The sequence below is a fragment of the Peromyscus maniculatus genome, chromosome 11, assembly GCF_049852395.1.
Source record: "Peromyscus maniculatus bairdii isolate BWxNUB_F1_BW_parent chromosome 11, HU_Pman_BW_mat_3.1, whole genome shotgun sequence".
NCBI classification, from domain to species: Eukaryota; Metazoa; Chordata; class Mammalia; order Rodentia; family Cricetidae; genus Peromyscus; species Peromyscus maniculatus.
The window spans coordinates 29,383,603-29,397,515 of record NC_134862.1 but is presented as its reverse complement, the minus strand read 5'-3'; the positions used below and the strand labels follow the sequence as shown (position 1 = coordinate 29,397,515).

Below are 13,913 nucleotides of genomic sequence, written 5' to 3'. Positions count from 1 at the left end.
AGTCACAGCTGAGTCTTCAGCCCAGCTGACCAGAACCACCGAGTCTCGATATAAAGTAGCATACACATGGCCCCAGTGGGGCCTTCACTTCCTTCTGACACTTCACAAACCAGACCCAGTATCTGCATTGTCCCCAGCTCTATCTTCTAGGTTCCCACAACAGCTCTTCCAGCCCAACGTTCATTCTGTAATCTGCCCCACAGCGCGGTCAGGTCTGTTTCAGTAAGTCTGTGAACCTGGTACTCTGTCTCAGGTTTCTGTTGCTGTGATAGACACCACCACCAGAAACAATCTGGGGAGAAAGGAGTGGAAGAGAAGCCATGGAGGAGTGCTGCTCACTGGCTTGCTCCTCGTGGCTTGCCCAGCTTTCTTTTTTGTACTCATAGGCACCTGCCCAGGACTGGCACCACCCACAGTGGTCTGCGCCCTCCCACATTAATCATTAATCCGGAAAATGCCCCTGCAGTCTTGTCTACAGGCCATTCCGATAGGGACATTTTCTCAGTTGAAGTTCCCTCTGCTCAGATGACTCTTAGCTTGAAGTTGATAAAAAGCTGACCCGTACCCAGGGCCAGAGAAATGATTTAGCAAATAAAGGTGCTTGTGGCCAGGCCTGACGGCCTCAGCTCAGTCCCCGAGACCCCCACGGTAGAAGGGTAGAACTGATTCCCACAAGGTGCCCTCTGACCCCCGTGCTTGTGCGGCGACACTTGCATGCCCACACATGTTTACAGATAGAGCAGGATGAAGAAAATCATGCTGCTCTATAGAAATAGAGACTAAGGTGGGCATGATGGGATCACAGCTTGTATGAAATTGTAGAAATGTTTTCAGACAGGGGGAGAGTGAAATGTTACATGTTCGTTATGCACCCGTGAGTATTTTCAGCATTCCTCAGACATTTGACGTGAGTGCATTTATGTGTTAAACATTACCTCAGTGATGCTGGATAAAACTGAGCTCTTTAGAAAAACTTTTGGATTTCCTTCTTAAAATACTCATTGCATTTAAGAAACAGGAGCCAGCAGGCAGTGGTGGCGCTCACCTTTAATCCCAGCACTTGGGAGGCAGAGCCAGGCAGATCTTTATGAGTTCAAGGCCAGCCTGGTCTACAGAGTGAGATCCAGGACAGGCACCAAAACTACACAGAGAAACCCTGTCTCAAAAACACCAAAAAAAAGGGGGGGGGGGGTGCTGGGGGCTGGAGAGATGGCTCAGAGGTTGGGAGCAGTGGCTGTTCTTCCAGAGATCCTGAGTTCAATTCCCAGCAACCACATCGTAGCTTACAACCATCTATAATGAAACATTGTATACATAATAAATAAATAAATCTTTAAAAAAGAAAAGAAACAGGAGCCCAATATATAGCTAACCATGTTCTTTTTATCTTGTAAATTTAAAAACTACTGGCATTGAATCTTTGTGAATTTTGTATTGGGTAACACTCTGTAGTGTCTCGTAATTAATAACTGTGTGGTAAGAAGATGTGCCAAGTGTATTCAGCACTCTGAACTTGAGTCTTAGATTATTGATCTGGCTGTAGGGTAGGGCTGTACTAGATACGGTACTGATAAGTTACAATTACATCTTATTGGAACTGAAGCAAGTTAATTTTTATGTTTTTACAGAAATCCTTTCAATCAAAGATTCAGTGTTTTTGTTATTGTATTTTCTTAGGCTGCAAGAGAAGATAGTTTAACTCATAAAAATGTCAGCGTTCAAGATGCTGCCACAAACAGGTACAATCCTGGGAAAGTGAACTTGGTTGATTTTCTTATCTTTTTTTCCTGCTACCTCTTCTTTGTACAGCAAAGGTCCCACTGTGTCTGTTTGAAAGACAGCTGGATTCACTGTCTGCTGTCCATCAGAGAGCCTGCTAGTGTCTAGTGTAGAGTCTGGTGTTAGATTGTCTGGAGATAGTCCCAGTCTGTCTGCATTCACACTTCGCTGTAAGTGATCCAAATTGTAGGGCAGACCCGTATCTAGTTAGTGTGTGCGTGACGCTTGGCTGTCTTCTGACCCCAGTTCCCTGAACGCCAGGACTGACAGACCTGACAGACGCCTCGCTGCCCTCCTTCTCTCGGCGCTTCTCTCCTTAGTGAGCCAATACCTGGGCTGTGGTGTGGGGTTAGCCCTCGCCCTTACCTCAGTGTTTGTCCATCGCTGTATCCGGCCAGCTGGTCCTTGGCCTGCTGTCTGTTGTCCTTCCGAGTTTCAATTAGTGGTAGTGGACCGACTGACTCCCTTGGCCTTTCTGTTGGACATAGTTCTGGTGACAGACCCACCCAGCTTTCGTTTGTCTGAGAGTATCTTCATTTCACCCACATTCTTGGGTTTTTGTTTTTGTTTTTTTTTCGAGACAGGGTTTATCTGTGTAACAGCCCTGGCTGTCCTGGATCTCGATCCATAGCCCAGGCTGGCCTTGAACTCACAGAGATTCGCCTGCCTCTGCCTCCCGAGTGCTGGGATTCAAGGTGTTGTTCTTGAGGAGAGCTCCCTTGGACGTAGGATGAGTTGACATTTCCTCCTTTTCTAGTAACACTTTTAAATGCTGTGTACAGTGAGTGCTGTCTTACCTTGAGCTTTCCACTCGGGTCATTTTGTTTGGGGGGTCGTTGTTGTCATTGTCAATGCTGGATATTTGGCAATTTTAATTTTTTTAATTGAAAAAGCGTTTTTTCATACACTATCTTCTAATCATGCTTTTCCCTCCCCCAACTTGTCCCAGATCCTCCCCACCCTGCCACCCCACACCCCACACCTTTTCTCTCTCTCTTTAAAACACAAGAAACACCAAACCAAAGGAAAAATATCTCTCTCTCTCTCTCTCTCTCTGTCACTGAGAACACACACACACACACACACACACACACACACACACAAGTCAGAAAACAAAATATATAAGCAAAAGACTAATAAGACAAAAAGATGCCCAAACAAAGCAATTTGAGACAAAAAGTCAGCACAACTGAAGCTCCCTTGAGGTTGGCCTTCTACTCCTGAGGCCTGCCCTTTGGTTCGTACTCCCAGTGAGAGGCTGATGGGAAAACTGAGTTTTCGTTTGCGAGCAGGTGTCAGCTGCAGATGGCTTCTTGGTTAGAGACTGTGTTCTGTGTCCACTTCCCCTCTCGGTAAGGAGACCCTGTCTGGCTTAGACCTGTACAGCCCTGTGTATATTGCCAAAGTCCGTGTGAGTTCATATGTGCATCGGTCCTATTGTGTCTGGGAGTCATCTGTCCCCTCTGGCTCTTACAATCTTTCCACCTTTCTTTCAGCATAGCCCCCTAAGCCCTGAGGGAAGGTTTGATGAAGACATCCCATTAGGATTAAGTGCTCCAAAGTCTCTGACTCTGTATATTGTCCAGCTGTGGGTCTCTGTGTTAGTGCCCATGTGCTGCAAGAAGCTTCTCTGATGATGGCTGAGCATGGCGTTGATCTGTAGGTATAGCAGAGGGTCACGAGGGTCATTTTGTTGCTATGTTTCTTTAGCAGAGCTGTCGTGTTTGGTTCCTGGCCACCCAAGTGGTGTCAGGTATGAGCTTTAGCTCCTGGAGTGGACCTTAAATCTAATCCGAGGAGCTGGTTTGCTCCTGGTGCACCAGCATGTCTTGCAGGCAAGACCACTGGTCTGGATCACAGGGCTGCAGGCTGGCCTGACGGTCCCCTTTCTCCTCTGCTAGTGTGCAGAGTTCCTTCCAGTACCATGAGCGCTAGCCGGTAGTGCTAAAGCCTCTAATTACGCCCCATCTTGACTTCCCCATGTTTGATGAGATTCTGTCAGTGTTGTTTGTCTTCAGCAACAGGGCCTTACCCTCATTGGGAAGACCAACCAGTGACCTTGGCCTTGGGTGTTTGGGGCTTTCCTTAGTGCCCCTTTGGCTAAAGACTGAATCAGATGCAACACACTCGTGCCTGCCACGGGAGGTTCACTGGTGAAAGGTGTCTAGGAAGGGCATTGTCCTCCCTTGTTTGCTGACTCTTTCATTTAGATTGCTTTCATACATGTATATAGTTTAGGAAGCTTCTACAGTAGTAGGTTTTCAGATGGCCCTCAGTGTTAGTTGTCCTTGCCCATATCCCCTCCTTTTCCCTCCTTCCCATCCTTCTCCCCTACTAGTCCCCCCCATACCAAGCCCTGCCCCCACATCTTCATAACAATGTATTCTATTTACCCCCCCCAGTCCCTCACTAGGTACCTCACCTTTATGTTAATACAGGTCATAGCATGCATATCAAAGGCTTAAAAATCAACATCCATGGGGCTGGAGAATGGCTCAGTAGTGAAGAGCACTGACTGCCCTTCCAGAGGACCTGGTTCAATTCTCAACACCCACATGACAGCTCACAGCTGTCTGTAACTCCTTCATATGTGCAAGCAAAACACCAATGCACATAAAATGAAAAGAAGTAAATCATTAAAAAAATCCATATATAAGTAAAAACATACAATATTTGTATTTTGGGGTCTGGGCTACCTCACTCAGGATGATTTTTTTTTCTAACCCTATCCACTTGTCTGCGAATTTCATAATTTCATTTTTAGCAGGTAAATAATATTCCATTGTGTAAATATACCACATTTTCATTATCTGTTCATCAGTTAATGAACTTCTGGCTATTGTGAATAGAGCAGCAATGAACATGGTTGAGTAAGTGTCTCTGTAGTAGGTTGTAGAATCCTTTGGGTAGATGCCCAAGAGTGGTCTAGGTGAATGTTGAGGTAGATCGATTCTAGCTTCCTGAGGAACCACCACACTGATTTCCATAGTGGATGCATGAGTTTGCATTCCCACCAACAGTGAATAAGTGTTCTCTTTCCTCCACATCTTCATCATGATGAGCTGTAATTTGTTTTATTGACCTTGGCCATTCTGACCAGTGTAAGATGAAACCTCAAAGTAGTTTTGATTTGCATTTCCCTGTTACCTGCGGATGTTGAACATTCCATTAAGTGTTTCTCAGCATCTGTGTTTCATCTGGGGACTGAAGTCACCCGCTGTCACTGTGTGAGGGTCAATGTGTTTCTTTTATGAACATGGGTGTCCTTGTGTGTGGTGTGCCGATGTTTGGAATTGCAATGTCCTCTAAACAGTGTGGATTTTTCCTTTGTGGCTGTGGAGTGTCCTTCCCTATCTCTTCTGATTGGTTTTGCTAAAACTCACTGCACCTACCTGTTTCTCAGGTCCATTTGCTTGGATTACCGTTTTCCTCCTTTTACCCTGAGGAGGTGTCTATTCTTGATGACGAGGTGTGTTTCTTGGACCCTGTTTTCTAATCCAATCTGTTAGTGTCATATTACTTGGTGATTGAGACTATTGAGAGTTATCAATGAGCAGTGTTTATTGATTCCTGTTATTTTATTCATTTATTCTCCCCCCACTTCTTTTGTGTACTGTTCTGAGATTATCCATTGTATCTTCTTGGGTGTGTGGTTAACCTCTTCAGACTGAATTTTTCCTTCTTGTGCCTTCTGTAGGGCTTGATTTGTAGCTTCATACTGCTTAAATTGGTTTTATTGTGGAATGTTTTTCTTTCTCAGTCACTTGTGATTGATAGTTTTGCTGGATATAATAGTCTGGACTGGCATTTGTGGTCTCGCAGAGTTTGTAGAACATTCGTCCAGGCCTTCTGGCTTTCAGGGTCTCCATTGAGAATCATGTTTTATAATAATGGGCCTGCCTTTCTATGTTCCTTGGTCTTTGCCCTGTAGCTTTTATATCCTTTCTTCATTCTCTGTGTCTGCTATTCTGGTGATTCTGTATCATTGGGAATTCTTTTCTGGTCCAGTCTATTTGGTGTTCTTTATGTGTCTAATACCTTGATAGGCATTTTTTTCTTTAGGTTGGGGACATTTTCTTCTATGATTTTGTTGAAAATTTTTACTGTGCCCTTGACCTGGTTTTTTGTAGATGTGGTCTTTTTGTGGTATCCTTGATGTTTTGTTCCTGGGTTTTGTTTTTGTTTGTTTGTTTGTTTTTAACTTTTACTGAGTTATCCATTTCTTCTACCTTGCCTTCAGCACCTGAGATTCTCTTTTCCATGTCTAATACTACGTTAGTGAGGCTTGACTCTGAAGTTTTTGTTTGACATCCTAAATTTGTCATTTCCAGCTTTTTTCAGTTTTGTGTGTTTTTCTTTTCTTTTCTTTTTTCTTTTTTTGGTTTTTCGAGACAGGGTTTCTCTGTGTAGCTTTGCGCCTTTCCTGGAACTCACTTGGTAGCCCAGGCTGGCCTCGAACTCACAGAGATCCGCCTGCCTCTGCCTCCCGAGTGCTGGGATTAAAGGCGTGCGCCACTACCGCCCGGCTTGTGTGTTTTTCTTTAGTGATTCTATTTCTATTTTCATGTCTTAACTGTTTTCTTCATTCCATTACTCTGTTTCTTTGTGTTTCCATAGACTTCATTAATGGATTTATTCATATCCTCTTGTTTTTAGGGGGGGAGTTTCAAGACAGGGTTTCTCTGTGTAGTTTATTCATATCCTCTTTAAGATCCTCAAACACAGTCCTACTTGCTATTTTGAAGTCCTTGTCGTGGGCTTCAGTTGTATTGCATTTCTCAGGGCTGCTGCAGTAAAGTTACTAGGTTTTCATGGAGGCCTATTGTCTTGGCTGTTCATGTCTGTTTTGCATTGAGGTCTAGACATCTGAATTATGATTGAGGTGTTTCTAAGTTCTGATATCTGGTCTTATCTTTGGGTAGGTAATCCATTCTTTGATTGCTCTTGCCCTCCCATGATCTCAGGCAAGTGTGGGAGCTGTGAGGTCCCTAAGTAGAAAGTTGTGCCAGTCAGTGATTAGCAGAGAGAAATAGAGATGAGCTAGGAGAAATAGCCAAGAGGGCCTGTGGAAGGTAGGGGGATCTAGTCCACACCAAAAGGCGGGTACCCAGGGAGTGGAGGTGTGATGGGAGAGCCTGGGTCTGTACTAAGAGTCGGCTTCAGTAAATGGAGTTGGGGTGGGAAGAGGGGCGCCTGTAAGCAGGCTGCTACAGAGCTGAGGGGGGGGGGACAGAGAGATCGGAATGGAGGAAGAAAGGAAGGATAGTGAAAATCACTACCTGTGTCCCAGCCCAGTACGGCCACTGTGGATCCCTGGTAGAAAGTCTGTGGATATTGGCGGCTGACATGAAGGAGTAGACATGCCTAGAAGGGAAGATGCTAAGCTGGGTACATATCAGGAGGTGGAATCCCCAGGGAATGTTTTGTTTTGTTGAGAACAGCTCTCCATGAACTGCTTCTACCTCATTCTCTCAGTTGCTGGGGTAACAGGTAGAAGCTTTCTAATGAAAAGTTGGCTTTATCCTTAGGATGATCCGTTAGATAGGAGGAGTCATTTCTCAAGAGTCCCTGTCTCTGTATTTCAGTGCTGTGTAGTTAATACAATGGCAGAGATCTCTTTGTGTTCATCTTGGAGAGTTCCTTGAGCTTATTCAGTTCTCTTACCTAAGTTTTCAGCTTTTGTTTATTTGGTTATTTCTTCTGCACGCTTCTCTCCTAGACTCGCAGATAGACGATACATGTATAGAGTTCCTTCTGCTGTTGGCTTCTTCCTTGTTGGGCTCTGCTCCTGATCTTACATAAACTCCGCTGGTCTCTTTAAGCTCACCGATTCTTCTGCAAATCTTACTAAATCTGCTGTTGAAATCCTGTAGCAATTTTTTAATTAAAAAGTCCTGCTTTCTGGCTCTAAGTCTTCCATTTGGTCCATTCTCTGCCTGTTGTCACATTGTCCCGATCTCCTGTGGTTCTTGCTTTCCGAGAGGATTTGACACAGTGGAGCCCTTTGCCCGGGAAGTGCGGTGGTCTGTGCGTTCTCGGGGAGCTTCTGCCACAGTCTTGTTGTGAATAAGTCACTCTCCGTCACATTGAATTGGAAGAGTGGACATTTTTACCTTGATGATGTAATTCTCAGCAACCGCCTTCCCTCCCTTAGGCTTTCTTAGTGGTGTTTGCAGCGTGGTTATATAACCGCTGGTGATGTTCCAAGTGACATTTGGAGACGTCTTTGTGAGCTGCAGTCTCCGATGCCTGCTGCCCTATTTACAGCTCAGCTGGTGATTTGACAGAGATGCCAGGACCGGAGCCAAGACATTAGAGGGAAAGAAAAGAAAAAAATAGAGGAAATGGGGCTGGAGAGCTGGCCTGTCAGTTAAGAGCACTCTACTTTTCAGAGGACCTGGGTTCATTCCCAGCACCCACAAGGCAGCTCATAACCAGTTATAACTATAGCTTCTTTCTTTCTTTCTTTTTTTTTGGGGGGGGGCAGTGTTGGTCTTTTATTTTGTTTTTCAAGACAGCATTTCTCTGTGGAGCTCTGGCTGTCCTGGAACTCACTCTGAGATCCAACTGCCTCTGCCTCCTAAGTGCTAGGATCAAAGGGTGAGCCACCATTGCCCAGCATAACTGTACTTTCAAGAGACCCAACACCCTCTTCTGGCCTGTGTGGGCATCAGGTTGTATGTATGTATATGCAGGCAAAATACTAACACACATAAATAAAAATATAGGGGCCAGGGAGGTGACTCAGTGGGTAGAGGCGCTTGTTGCCAAGCCTAACAACCTGAGTTCAGTCCCCAGGCCCACATGGTAGGAGGAGAGAACCGACTCCCTCAAATTGTCCTCTACCCACCACACACGCACCTGTGCCTTGGCACAATAGCACCTACACAGACACACACACACACACACACACACACACACACACACACACACACGGTAAATTAATAATAATAAAGTGTTTTGTTAATAGAGGAAAATGCTCTCAAAAGGTCTTTACAGTTGGCTGTGTGTTGGAGTGGTTTGCAGCACTTGGAAGATTGCCAGGGCCAGGCTGCAGCTTGGTGGTCGTGTGCTGCCTCACTGCCCGGGCCCGAGCTCCAGTCTGCTCTTAGCAGGAGACCCAGAGTCCTGCCATTCTATTCCTCCGCTTCATGTGGGCTCTCAAAGGTTGGGTTTTTTCCCCCCAAAATTTCTTGCTCTGTGGCTTTGCCTCAGCCTCTATGTTTCCATTGTATTGGGTTTGTTGATGTTTGGTTGGTTGGTTGGTTTTTGTTTTCTGGCTGGGTTTTTTTTTTTTTTTTTGGGGGGGGGGGTTGTCTTGTTTGTTGGGTTTGTTGGTTTGTTCGCTTTGCCTGAGCAGTAGGTGGCTTACAGTGTGTTTCCTAGGAACATCTTTGTAGGGTCATCTCTGAGTTCTGAGTTAGACAGAGTGCATGTGTTGTAGGAAATTCCTGGGCAGAGTGAAAGAGAGTGAGTCCAAGCCTGTAATCCCAGCCTTCAAGACGCTGTGGAGCAGGCCAGAGGAGAACTTCCAGTGTCTGCTGGCTCTCTGCTTCCCTTGAGACAAGTCTCTCGCTGAGTCTGCTGCTGTACTACAGCCATCAAGCCCAAGTGACCCTCCTGTCTCTGCCACCTGCAGGGTTGGGGGTACAGGTACTTGTATGGCCACAGCAAACATCTTTGCATGGCTTCTGGGCATTTGAACTCAGATCTTTGTGTGTGTTCAGTCAGCAAGCACTCTTAACCACCGGGCCTTTTTCCCAGATCCTTTTTTCAGGCTCTTGTATGATTTTTTTAGTACCTTCATTATATACATAAATTTTTACAAACAGTATCTTGGTTTGCATGGCTTTTAAAGTTTGCATCAGTAAAATAAAATATATGTGCCATTCCGTTTTGTGTTTTTCTATTTCTGAAGTTTAAAAACTTACCTTTTGTTTCTTCATTCTCCCTGCCATTGCATATGCCACGGCTGTTCGTTCTTCACCGTGATCTTCCCCACACAGAGCGTGTGCGGACTGCTTAGGTGGGCTGCTGGGCTGGCACCTGTGCCGGTGGGTGCCGGTGGCTGGGAGGCCTTCATCTGCTTCCCCTGTGGGCAGCACTGCACGCTCCACGGGAGTCCACTTCCCTGGAGAGTTCGAGAAGCCTTTTTAAAACACAATCCCTACTTTAAAATTCGGTGCTTGGTTGAATCCTTTTCTGAGTCATTTCCTTGTTCAGAAGCACAAACTGACTTTTTCTGCTGCTGACTTTCTGCATTTGCATTATGCCTAGGTTTAGTATAGGCTGACTTTTATTGTTAATACTCAAGGTGGGTTCTAAGAAGTGATAAGACTTTCGATGGTGAATATTCAGTATTCATTGCTTGGGACATTTTAATCACCTTCGGGTCTCATAACTTTTCTTTCCTATATTTATTTCTTTGTATTTACAAAGGACAAGAGGAATCACTTCCATTCAGTGTAGTGTCTTGAGTTCTACAGTGTAGACCTTGTCCTTCATTTTTCTCTGTCTTGTGGGATACATGGGGGCAGATGCTGATGTTGGCACATTTGCAGTGATAATGAGAGTCGGATTTCCAGCTGTGGTGATAACTTGATAGATAACCAGCTGTGGCCCTCCCTTTCCTTTCCTGGACTGAAGCTGTGTATAGAACATTCTTGTTACTCTCATCAGGAGGTAAGAGCCCCTGTCATAGGCCAGGCCTGCAGGCCACGGGTACTCCAGCATCCTCTCATCTTATGCAGTATCTAGAGCATCCTGGACGTGGCGTCTGCCTTCTGCAGCAGCTCTCCAGCCTGTGCCCTCACATGGCTCCTGGTTCCTCACTCCTCTTTTTTGTCTTAGCTATGTATTACATTTGTGATCCACTGAGCTTTCTCATTCATATAGTTTATCATAGATTGGGCGGGGGGAGCCAACGGGGCCCAGGATAGTGGCCCCACATTTTTAGTCCCAGCATTGGGAGGCAGAAACTGGTGGATCTCTGTTAGTTCAAGGCCAGTTGGTCTACACAGTGAGTTCCACACAGCCAGAGCAAATAATGAGACTCTGTCTCAAGAAGGATAACAAAGAAAAAAAGAAAGAAAAAGAAAAAAAAGCCAGTCTATAGATGTTGCTCACTTCTTATTTTTTATATAATTTCTCTGGATTTGAAGCTATAACCATTCTTTTCTAAAGTGTATCATCCTGAATTTTCTGAAGATTTTAAACAACACTGGCAACTCTTAGTAGTTTGAGGCACTCTGAATTAGTGGTTTTGTTTTGTTTTGTACTAAAGACAAATCTTCTTTTTGGGGAAGGAAGAAAGCTAGTGTGCTGTTTGGATCTAGTAGCAAAAGACTCTGAATTGGCTGTCAAAGCGGAATGTCTTCTCCAGCTGCCCTATCTTCTCCCTCTCCGTGGCCTCCACACTCTTCCTGAAGGGTTCTCCAACAGTGCCACCTCTGTACGAGTCCTCATGATCTGTTGTTTTTCCTTCCAGGACTGTATTAGATGAAAATAATGTGCCCCTCTGCAAAGACGCCCTCCCCCTGATGCACGCCACAGGCGCAGACAGTGGATCTGTACTGAAGGTGAGAAGATTGCTTTCCATTGAGTTGAACCTCTCATGTGACCAGGGATGTCTCGTGGGTGGCAGGTGACTTCCCGTTGGCACTGGGACTTGAGGTGGAAGGAGCTGCTGAGCCTCCTCCCTAGGGAAGACCCTGGGGCTGCTCTGCCCACTCCCCGAGAGGAGCTAGACTCTGCTCCGTGTCTGTCCACTCGTGTCACGGCTTCAGTTTGGGACAGTCTTGGGTGCTTTGACTTGTCCTCTCAGACACACTGTTACAGACAGACAGACAGACAGACACGTATAAAGTGTGTATTAGACGGAAGAGTCAAGGCTATGTGTATCCAGTACATCTATGATTTTGCTGAAATTTATAGTCTGATTTCCCTAGGAAAACAAGCTGTGTGAGGGGGCTGATTTCTATTTTGTCACGGCCTTGCTATGTAGCCCAGGCTGGCCTTGACCCCCAGGCCTTCTGCTTCACTTTCCCCAGGCTAGGATTCCAGTAGCATGCCAGCATTCCTGGATCAGCTGTGTTGTTCATTGCTGTGTCCCTACTGTCTCTGACAGCGGATGACAAGTAATAGGCACCGCTCACCGACTGTATTACAGCATCACCAGCTCGTCCCAAGTTCTGCCCTTAAGTGTCCACATGCTGTGTCTCCCCTAGCTGGTGCAGAGATCACAGAGACCCAAGCTCTTTCTGATTGAACACCCTTCTTGTTACATACTGCACTTTTGTTGTAGAAATTTCCCAGGTATTTCACAAAAGGGAAGACTATAAATCACCCTGAGTCCTGCTGTGCAAAGACAACACACAGTTGATGTTTATGTGTACTGTATTTCAGGTAGAGCTGATCTTAGTTTGGGTTTCTATTGCTGTGAAAAAACACTATGACCAAAAGCAACTTGGGAAGGATTTAGCTTACACTTTCACATTATAATCCGTCACTGAGGGAAGTCGGGGCAGGAACTGAAGCAGAAGCCATGGAGGAATGTTGCTTAGTGGCTTGCTCTTCATGGCTTGCTCAGTCTTCTTTCTTACAGAACCCAGGACCACTAGCCAGGGATGGCACCACCCACGATGGACTGGGCCCTCCAGTGTGGCCATATCTGTTAAGATTTTTTATTTTTAGTATTAAATCAAAACCAAATACATATATTTTAAACTTCTTCATCAACTTGATAAATAATTGTTTTGTTTATGCAATGATGGTGCTATTATAGCCCATAGCTTCATCTAGAATTGAACAGATAGCACTTTGGTAAACATCAGTTTGTTTAGTAGATGCCTCAAAACCATATCAAAAGTATATGCTTTCCGCCGGGCAGTGGTGGTGCACACCTTTAATCCCAGCACTTGGGAGGCAGAGGCAGGTGGATCTCTGTGAGTTCGAGGCCAGCCTGGTCTACAGAGCGAGATCCAGGACAGACTCCAAAGCTACACAGAGAAACCCTGTCTCGAAAAACCAAAAAAAAAAAAAGAAAAAAGAAAGTCTATGCTTTCCTTGAGCTCTGCCTTGTCAACCAGTCCTGCCAGTCGAACACTTAAGTTCTTTTCTTCTCACATGATCACATTCTCCTCTGAATGGGCTTTAGCTTGCTGCCCTTCCTGTTAACCAGCCTGCAAGTCAGCACCACCACCTGGGTGTTCTTTCTCTTCTCATCTTAGGAGAAGAGTTCCGCTGGGACACTGTGACTGTCCTGCACAGGACAGAGAACCTGGATAGTTGGCCTTTGTGTAAATGGAGTAGCTACATGAATGTTTTTACAGAGCACTTCTCTTCCTGGTTCTGATTCTAGTGTAGATTCTCCTCCTTGAAGAGGAGTTGTTGAGAGATCATTTCCTCTCTGCTTAAAGGGTCAACACTAGCTAGGCCCAAGTCACTGTGAGAAATTCAGAGACTGTGGGAAAGTTCAGAGCAATGCCGAATCACTCATGGATCCTTGGTGCCTTGTCTTCTGTAGGATGCTGCAGATGAATTGGACGCCTTACTTCTTTCTCTAACTGAGAATTTGATGGACCACACAGTCACACCCCAGGTAAATGTGCCTCAAAACAGCAAGGTAGAGACTGGTTTTGAAAATATTCCTGCTAGGTTCCAGGTTTTTTCTTACTTAGTAATTTAGTAAAACTTTTCATTTAATAAGAGTTTTGGGGACTGGGAAAATGGCTCACTGGATAAAGCACTTGCTGCACACTTGTGAGAACCTCAGTTTGGATCTCCAAAACTCAGATAAATCTGGACACAGTAGTACACATAAGAGGAGGCATAAATAGAATTTCCAGAAACTCTCAGACCCGGTAGCCGGGGGTACATTGTAGCGCATAAGAAACCCTGCCTCAAACAGACAAACACCGAAGACCTCCACGTGTGCGGTGTGGCATGGACACACCCCCAGAGACACAAAGAGCTTGTTTGCTTCTCTAGTGTTGCCTTTCTGTACTCAAGTTCTGCTGCTTTGAATTGCATTCACCCTATGGAAATCACATGTCTCTATAAACCCATTCATCGTTCAACATCATGTTAAATAAGACGAGAGAAAACCTGGGGCCTGCATCAAAGAGTTGTGACAG

The 13,913-nt window shown here is 45.3% G+C and overlaps 1 protein-coding gene across 9 annotated transcripts in view; it reads left to right on the top strand.

The window, feature by feature from the left end:
* Window positions 1-13,913, top strand: part of Epb41l5 (erythrocyte membrane protein band 4.1 like 5) — a 127,636-nt gene that overhangs the window by 94,305 nt on the left and 19,418 nt on the right. For all 9 annotated transcript variants that reach the window (XR_013043194.1, XR_013043195.1, XM_042257991.2 and 6 more), the window contains 3 exons: window positions 1,678-1,739; window positions 11,267-11,357; window positions 13,304-13,378. Coding sequence is in view for 7 of the 9 variants with exons in the window: in XM_042257991.2 (XP_042113925.1) it covers window positions 1,678-1,739; window positions 11,267-11,357; window positions 13,304-13,378 (228 nt within the window). In the remaining 2 variants the exon portion in view is untranslated. The remainder of the gene's footprint in view (window positions 1-1,677; window positions 1,740-11,266; window positions 11,358-13,303; window positions 13,379-13,913) is intronic.